This window comes from Theobroma umbraticum, unplaced genomic scaffold, assembly GCF_002168275.2.
Source record: "Theobroma umbraticum cultivar Fairchild unplaced genomic scaffold, ASM216827v3 scaffold_130.0, whole genome shotgun sequence".
Taxonomy (NCBI): Eukaryota; Viridiplantae; Streptophyta; class Magnoliopsida; order Malvales; family Malvaceae; genus Theobroma; species Theobroma umbraticum.
The window spans coordinates 84,938-94,379 of NW_018397264.1; the positions used below are offsets into that span (position 1 = coordinate 84,938).

Below are 9,442 nucleotides of genomic sequence, written 5' to 3' on the forward strand. Positions count from 1 at the left end.
ATAGTAAAGAGATATAAAAAAAAAGAGGTAAAAGTGAACATGATAAAAAGAATATAGAAAATATCTATTATCGATATGGCATGAAAGGTAATTGATCACGTACTTATCTTACTTTAAAACAACTTGTTGAATTTTATCAAGTATTATTAAAAGCTAAAAGAAAAAAATATCAAAACAAATTTTGTTCAAGATGATTTAACACATCCAAGCATTGCTAATTTTCTTGTCCACTTTAAAAGAGAAAATGAACATTTAATTAATAATGAAAATATCTAATAATGAAATTTCTTGATGGTTTGTTAGTATATTTTCGTATAACTTTATCATAAATATGCTTTTATATTCTTATTATTTTTAAATAATATATTCTTATAATAAATTCTATATTTAATGTTCATTTATATTAACTTGCAAATTTCTTACTATATATCTAATTTTAAAATATGGATATTCGTATGGTTGGGTCCAAGATCAATTATGCAAATATATATCTAGCAAATAGTACTACAACACACATTATATTTAAAAATAAGAAATATTTTTTTCATTTGACAATGAAAAAATCTATGTCAATACAATCTCTGGTAGTACAAAATTAATTAAAAACTCCATAAGAATCAATATTTTACAATCCGAAGGAACAAAGTTTTTAACAAAAGATGCATTATTTTTTATTAAGTCTCAAAAAAATTTATTAAGTTTTGAAGATATTCATATGAATAGACATCATATTAAGAAAACGAATGAAAAAGACACTTAAAAACTCTATATTGCTTCATTATCTCGAGTAAAAAGTGTGTGTTGGAAAAATTAGTCGCTTTGGTCTCTGGATTGTGTTACACAAATATTATACTAATTGAAACTCATGTTACAGTAAGCTAGAAGTTTACTAATGATTTTAATATTTAGCAGGACCAGATAGGTCATTTCAGATCAATAATGATATGAAAAATTATTAAAAATACATGTAGTAATCTATTAAAAAGCTAGAAGATTTTTCAATTGAATGAATTCTCATGCGCTGCTTGTTCTTAAGGTAAATTAATTATAAACTATCATCAGCTACAGTTGAGACTGAATCTCCTACATTTGTGGAACGTATTAGGGTGATATACGTGGATCCATATATCTACCATGTGTACTCTTAAGATAGTTTATGATTTTACTCGCTGCATTGATTAGATGATCACCTATGCTTATTATTAATTTGCAATTTGGTATTTATAAGACTACTGGTCCAAATCATTAGTTTGCAAGCACATTTTTTTAATTATGCAATCAAGACAATTTGTCTTGATAATGTTGATGAATTTACATCTCAAACTTTTAATAAATATTGCATATAGTTAGAATAACTGTTGAGCAACTTGTTGCTCATGTTCATAATATTGAGTGTTAAATTCTATGTAAAAATATCATTAACGTTTATTTCATTTTGATTCCATTTTTTTTAATCATGGCATAATTTATTGAAATCTCTTCATTTTTAATGATTTCAGGTATTTGATTTTTTTAAAAAAATTTCATCAATTATGTCAGGGGTCCCTTTTAGAGTTTTCGTTTCCTCTTTTTGACCATCTTGTATATTTGCATTTTTCTTTTTCGAGGATTTTATCATTAGAACTTATTAGTTTCTCACGCTTTTTGGGTGTCTTATCCTATAAAGACATCCATTCCAATAGGAGCTTTTGCAGCTATATATGAGATTTAGTCATTCTCTTTAAGTTAATAAATATATTTAGCAACTGATTTGCTATATTATGCAATGAATTATCTTTTGAACTTTAAGTTTACATTGATTTATGTGAGGATTAAAACTAAATAATGATAATACATTCTAAGAAATTTCTTTTTCTAGCTACTTATTTTCTCTTTTTAATGTTGAAAAATCTATTCCATTAAAATGACAATCGACAAATCTTACCATAAATAAATCTCCTATTAATGGTTCTAGATATTTAATTATAGATGAAGATTTATATCCACCATATATTTATAATCTCCTTTGAAAACTCATCTTTATGCGTTGTAATAAAGTAATTAGGACATATATAACCTATATCCAAAAATTCTTAAATAGAAAATATTTGATTCTTAATCATAAACCAATTATATAAGAAAGGATTTATGATGACTCGTTAGCCTAATGCGTACAAATATTATTGCATGCAAAATTGCATACCCTCAAGCAGATATGGGAAGTTTAGTTTTTATAAACAATAGTCTTGTAATTAGCTTCTCAAAATCTTATTTAACCTAGCTTATATTTTTAATAGATAGATAAGTTAAAAAAAAATCAAGTCAAACAAGCACTAAATACACACTTGAATAAAATGTTCTTACTTCCTTTAAATATTTTTTCTTATAATTATTTTTTCAAGTTATATTTCATAACACTCATAACATATTTGCATTATCATTCTTTACTATTATATATTTATTCCTCGACTTTCACCGGATAACATCAAGAAAGATCATTCTTAACTCTGAAATCTAAAATTATTTGAACATATGACCAAACTTAATATTTGTATGTAATTTTTAGAGGTGATCATTCAAAAAGTATTCAAATTCGATTATTTAATTTGGATCCACTTAAAGTGATGAATTTTTTTAATCATTTTAGATTTTAAATTAATTTAGATAATTCAGGTAAACCATGTTAAAATCGAGATCACATGTCATCTATACAAGATCAATTTTAAAAATTTTGAATTGTGAATGGTCCACATCTTCGTAGGATTATCTCTAGGACCAAACTTATAGCCTAATGCAACCTAGGGTCAATCTTAAATTTTGTCATTTCTTATAAAAAACAATAATTAAAGTAATAATTTTTTATTTTTATATGTAAATTACAATCAAATAATATATCAAATTTATGAATACTTAAAAAAAATGAATACATCAAAGTTATAATTTCATTTATAGATAAGTTTTATTACTTCTGAAATCTTAACATTTTATTTAGTATTGGTGATAGTTATTTATTTATTTATTAATTTATTATTTGTATTGGATATAAACACTGTTAAAAATTCTTTAACTTACTAAGATCTTCTAAAAAAATTTATAATTTCAAGTCTTACAATTTGTTAATATTTAGCTTATTTTATGTAGCTCATTAATTTAAAATGGGTCCAACTTTCAGTTTTGCAGTTCGATCCTTTAATAGGAGGTAAGTGGATAAATAGCCATGACCATAAACTATCCAAAAATATATATCAATTTTAAAAGTTTTGAATCATGTATCACTCATCAAGTTATAAAATCATTTAAAACCAATTTAAACCTATCGATCCAAAGTGATCCATGGGTGACCCTAGACTGTTACTCATCTCTATTTTTATAAGACTAATCTTAAGATCTAGTGCATACAGGACCGATTCTAAATCTTATATATTTTTGAACAAATATTACAATATAAACTGCAATACCAAATTTATAAATATTACTAGAAAATTCAAATATCCACATTACTATTCACATCGTAATTTATTCATCATTTATTGTTAGGTTTATTACTTTTAAAGTTTTAACGTTTTATTTAGTCTTGTTTGGAGTTTGTATTGGATAAAAATGTTTAAAGTGATTTTTTAGTTCAGTGGTTCAAATTTCTAAAATAGGCACCATTTTATTATTGTAAGATTTACAATTTGTTCCTTTCAAAAAAAAAAAGAAAAGAAGATTTACAATTTGTAAATATTTAATTGATTTTTTATTTAATCTTTGAGTAACCATTTCGTTAGAATCAATTCTAAACTCAATCTTACGATTCAATTTTTGGATCCAAGATGACTGAATAAGTACTTGAAATCATAAACCACCTCAAAAAAAATTATAGATAAGACCACCCAAAATTTGGTCCAAACCCATGGACCAAGATTATTCGTCGAGACCTTGGACCATTGCTCACCATTAGTACTCACACTCATGTGCAAGTGTGTGTGATCTTCTCTTTGTTTGACATCCATATCTTGAGAAAACAAGGAGTAACATGAATTCACATTTTCAATCCGACTGATTTTATTATAAAAATTGAAGTAAAGCTATAACCTCGATCCAATGGCGGATAAAACTAGCTCATCATCTTTCAAGACTCTTAAGCTTAATAGCACAGGGTCAGTGCACTCTAGCACTCAGCTCCAGCCGAGACAAAAATAATAGCACACTTCCTTCAATAGAAGTACATATATCAAACAATTAGAGAGCAGAGAAAATTGTCATGAGACTCATGACTAGCTACTATCTCTGAGAAAATGTAGAATGATATTCATACCAGTCCGGTGTATAATGCTCATCTCCTAACAGGATTTCCACCTCTAGATGGTGCCTCATACCCACTTCCAGTACGCGCAGGAGGTGTTGCAGATCCATATGGTCCATTGTTTTGGGGAGCTGCTTGTCCATGTGGCACAGCAAGACTTCTAGCTGGTGCATCATAGGTTGCACCCCTGGATGCATCATTTACAGATCCTCTTTGAGTTTCGTAGCCACCTCCTCTTTGTGCATCATAGGCATGGCCTCTTTGACCATCATAACCAGATCCTCTCTGTGCATCATAACTGGGGCCCCTTTGTGATTCATAACCAGGCCCTCTTGACGCATCATAACCAGGTCCTTTTGATGTGTCATATGCAGGTCCTCTAGGCACCTCGTACCCAGTCCTTCTAGGAGCAGGTCCAGACTGAGCCCCAACATAAACAGCAGCACCAACACCTGCATTTGCACCGGTAGCAGCAGATGGGAGAGAACCATGTCTCTGTGATATAAATGAGCAGAATGTCATCAATCCAAAATATAGAATTAGCAGACACAATATACAATGCAATCACAGATGAATCGAAATTACAACCACTTACTACAAAGTAGGCAGAGGAGTGGGAAGGACTCGACTGCAGTGTGTCCTTATACTGTATCATACTTCATAAAGCTAATTAATCCTTCTTTATCTGACACTAAGCATTAACTTCAAAAGAATGCAATTTATCCTAAAAACATCATTAATCTTTGCAGCAATCTAGATTTTCTGTTTAAGTATAAGTTTTGGTTTTTTTTTTTTCTGTTTTCCCTTTAATGTGCAGAAACCCAACCTAGTAGTTGAGCACATATAGCCACAACCTGTACATGTTTCTGAACAGAAATTATTCCGGCAATCTGTCCATACTTCCAGAGTTTGGTTTCGATAGAAATAAGAAATATCGAACATCTCAGACTTAATTTGATCAGGCTCTACTATACCCATACGCAAAACATCAGGGAAACATGACTATAAATTTTCTATTAAATATAACCATATGCAGATTATCCTGAGTCTTTCAGAATATGATACAATTTATTTTACATAGAAAAAGGTTTAACACGACTTCCATCTACTCCTATGTGTTTCCCTGTTAACCAATCTGTGGATAAATTAAGACACAGAACTCTAACCATCATGGAAGATTACTCACCTGATGAATAACAAAACCATCTTCATATGCATTTTGTCCCACAGGATGTCCAGAAGCCTCATTCTCATTGTTTCCTGTGGCACCACCGTATTGCCCAACTGCATTTCATTACCATAAATGAGTCATCTACAATGTTAATAAAGGCAAAAAAAAGGTAGCAAAAACCAAAAAGTGAGCTGAAAAAAAGAAAAGATTAAAAGAAAGGAAACCAGTTCTTCTGTCAACATTAGCGGCATTCAGCAGCTCCGCTCTAAGCTTCTCCACTTCCCTAGCCATGGTCATATAATTTTTCTCCATCACCTGAAGTGATTCTAGGTGATCATTGTAAAATTTCTTTTCATAGTCAAAAGTAGCCCTGCATGATCCAAGAATAGGTCATCACACAATCATGACACATGGAACTTTCTGAAACAACTTCAATAGAAAAGATCTATGAAAGGACTTTAACTGAACTACCAGGCATGCCCAAAGAGGAAAATAAGAGGAAAGAAAAAACTTTTGATAAATAAAATTCTACAGTGGGCTTCCAAACAACATAGAAAAATAAGTTTTAATATTAATTTCCTGTTCAATACCAGCCGCTCTAGTTTAAATCTTTCTCAACTTTGCTCCCAAAACACCCATAGACAAGAGCACAACAAAAACCTGCAATGCTGATATTCCTGTCTGAGGCTCTCAAGTTCACCCATCAGAGCTGGTATCTGTTGCACATCTACATGGGCTCTCTGAAGATCTTGATTTAATTGATGCACTTTGGACATAAGTTCTTCCCTTGCTAAAACCAAATTCTGAGCTTCAGCATGTGCCTGCTGCAACTCTACCTTAACAGGCTCGGCTGCTTGCAGTTCAGCTTCCATCTTAGCTATCTTATCCGTAAGGCTCCTCATTCGTTGTTCTCTATCAGATTTTATGGCTCCTATCTGAGCATGCAATATCTGCAACTCATGCTGTGCAGCAGCAAGTTCCTGTCTCAAGGTCCCATGTGTAGCAGCAAGCCTCTGGTTTTCTGTACCAAGTCTCTGCATCTCCACATGCTGTGCAGCAAGCTTTTGCTCCATAATTTCTGGGGGTGGCAACATATCAAAATGTGGAAAAGGACCTGGTGGGGGTAGTATTCCTGGACCAAATTGGTCAGCGTGCACCATGCCAGGGCCTGGGAGAGGACGCCTTAGATGAGGGGGTGGGATTCGACCTTTGCTTCCCATTCTAAGCAGTGACGTGTGACCTGGACAAAGAAATACAACTTGTAAGAGCACTGCAGATGCTCCACTGTGATTTGACTTAAAAAAAGCAACTTGAAAACTACTCTTGCATCACCTGAGTAACAATTGGACATCAATACAACAATAGGGACTTTGGTCCATACTTCCAACACAACACAGCCAAGGAACAATAAAAAATATAGAAGCTACAGTTGAATTTGAACTCAATGACAATGAATATGTAGAACACTTCAATGCATATTGACCTTTATTATTAAAGTAATTCCTTCCTTTATCATATCCTAGTCTATTACATTTTGCTCAATGCAAAGTTCAAGTTGAAAGAGCATTATATCATCTCCAGTCTCTTAGGCAAAGAGTTCCATAGCAGTCATTTACCAAACAACCGATCAAATAAATAATCACAATAATTTAATAATCCCATGAATGGCGATAAAGATAACGCCAAAGCTTAATAACTGACACTGAATGGACCCTTATCTACAACTTAAGCAGCTAACATGGTTAACAGCGACAGGAATTACTTATTCACTAGTTGGTTTCCATGTCAATGCCACTGGAGCTTAAATGTAGTCATAAGCAGTCAACCTCTTGGGCAGTTTGAAATAAGGCCTTTAGAATTACAATTAAATGCAGCTATCTACCAAACTTTATATTCCACAAGCTAAACTCTAGAAGATGGGGTAGGTTCTTCTGGCACATATTTAAATCATAGCAGTAATGGGAAGTCAGGAGTTGCATGCAGCAAAAAAAATCTGGTAATCAGCACGGACAGATATAAAGGTGCCTAGCAAAAAGATTCAAGTGTAATTAGCCCCAATTTGACTATTGCATTAAATGGGATGCCAATAATAGTTTTATAAATTATTTTTTTCCTCTCTCTCCACTTATTCCCCTCTGCTGCAGCTTCTCAGTAACGGTGAGGTCAATTTAAACAACCCGAACAAAGAGGAAAGTTTCTAGCACATCAATAGCTTGGCTAGACATACTCTGTCGTCTTTGTAAACAAAGTGCTAATATCACAAGTTCTTTATCAACAAAGAATTCGTTTTGGTCTAAGGAAACATGCACTTGCTAGCTAATTAGCTATTAGGAGAGTAATTTAACAGTATCTTCTTGATTTTGGGGTCCAAGGGTATCTAGATAATTTTCTGTTTCGCTAGACTGGGCTTTAGTCATGGTCCACTGGGTCATATTTTGAGTTTAGTCAAATTATTGGGGCTTTTACGGTACCTTTAGTTTATTATAGTTCGAGTCATGGAAATTCCCTCTGTTGTTTCTACTCTGCTCTTTCTCTCTACGGCTACAAATGATTGGGGTTACAGTTCACAGCAAAAGCACAAAAACCTGAGCTTGTTTGCTTGTCATTCCACAGCTTCCATAAAATTCCAGCAATCTTTTCCTGACATCTGACCCTCTTTGACTCCCGAACTCTTACCCTAAATTCCTACCATAAACCATAAACCTTAAACTCATAGTTTTCAAGCCACCACAGACCTAAGATATAGATTTCTCCAAATCTGTCCTGATCAGAAAATTACTTTCCATCTATAAGGAAGCAAAATGGTAATGAAGAAGCATATCATTCAAAATTAATAATAATAAAACACAGGCCTCGCCCCTTGCTACCTTTTGTAAGGTATGAAACACAAACATTACCTTTATATGGCCAAAGGAAGCTATTTAAATTGAATAGATTTGTATGGCATTCATAATTTTAAGGAAGCTACAACCACTGCTCATAATTTGATAGCAATCACTCAGGGAAGACATACACAAAATTTTCATCTTTTTCAGATACCTAAAATACTGAATATAACCCATGTCTAATGGTAGCTCCACTAATCATGTTTATATATTTTTTTTCCTAAATTTTTTTATAAACAACCATGAAAAAATAACATATGATTACAACAAGTTTTCTTCATGAGAGAAACAGGATGAGTCTCATTCATTCCCCAAAAGATATGCTAAATTCTCAGAAATTCATTGCAAAATCCAACCGTTGAGCATAAGTATATAACATATATATTTATTTTTAAATTTCCAAAATTTCAGAAATAGATTGGCGAGCTTGAATTCAACTAATTAGTAATGTTTCTTTTTTTTTTCCAATTCAATTTAGTAAAGCTAAACCCTAGAAACAATTAACAAAAATATAGTCGAAATTTCATTTAAAAAAAAAAGCGACTGAGAGAGAAAAGCCAGCGACGAAGTAGAGGTTGGGGTTACCTGAACGGACAAAATTGTTGTAAAGATTGTTGCAGGTAGAGAGCGGCAGAGATTTCCAAGCCAATAAACCCCTGTAATTTATTTTTTTTTTCTTTCTTTTTTCCTACTATAATAATGACATAAAACTCTTCAAACTTCAAACGGGAAAATTAAAAAAAAAATTAAGCCTCTACGACGTCGCTTCTTATGACTTTCCTTTTCACTATTCGAAGCCGACCTTTACTTATCCCTCCTGCTTATTCCCTTATTTTGTGTTTTACTTTCCGGTAAAGTTTGGTCGCCTGTCATTTTGAACTCTACAGTTGAAAAAAACAATTCATTAATTTTATATTTCTAATATTAATAAAGAAATGATCTTTTATATATTATAAATATCGATAAAAAAAGAAAAAATAGAGAAAACATACAATACATTTTAAAATTTTAAAATGAATTTCAGCACGTGTTTCTTCATATAATAATATATATAGTTATAACATACTAAAATGCTGCACATAATATATTATTAAATATTTATAATGTTGAATATACGAA

At 31.8% G+C, this 9,442-nt stretch overlaps 1 protein-coding gene across 3 annotated transcripts; it reads right to left on the bottom strand.

Annotated features, from left to right (window-relative positions):
* Positions 1–4,006: 4,006 nt before the first annotated feature.
* On the bottom strand, positions 4,007–9,062 carry LOC110421407 (protein FLX-like 2). Of its 3 annotated transcripts, XM_089784462.1 has the most exons (7): positions 8,909–9,062; positions 6,099–6,678; positions 5,663–5,808; positions 5,454–5,551; positions 4,863–4,913; positions 4,280–4,762; positions 4,007–4,175 (listed from the first exon to the last, which is right to left on the bottom strand). In XM_089784462.1, the coding sequence occupies exons 2-6, from the start codon at positions 6,656–6,658 to the stop codon at positions 4,298–4,300; spliced, it is 1,320 nt and encodes a 439-aa protein (XP_089640588.1). In that variant the 5' UTR covers positions 6,659–6,678; positions 8,909–9,062; the 3' UTR covers positions 4,007–4,175; positions 4,280–4,297. The 3 variants fall into 3 exon arrangements, with proteins under 3 accessions (XP_089640588.1, XP_021290680.1, XP_021290681.1); XM_021435005.2 differs by having other exon boundaries at positions 4,007–4,762; XM_021435006.2 differs by lacking the exon at positions 4,863–4,913 and having other exon boundaries at positions 4,007–4,762.
* Between the last annotated feature and the right edge of the window lie 380 nt (positions 9,063–9,442).

Coding starts and splice junctions, on each gene's coding strand:
- LOC110421407 (XM_089784462.1), bottom strand. CDS start 6,658: ATGGGAAGCAAAGGTCGAATCCCACCCCCTCATCTAAGGCGTCCTCTC. Junction 5,552..5,662: donor TAATGTTGACAGAAGAACTG/GTTTCCTTTCTT, acceptor AATGAAATGCAG/TTGGGCAATACGGTGGTGCC. Junction 4,914..5,453: donor ATGGTTTTGTTATTCATCAG/GTGAGTAATCTT, acceptor AGTATGATACAG/TATAAGGACACACTGCAGTC.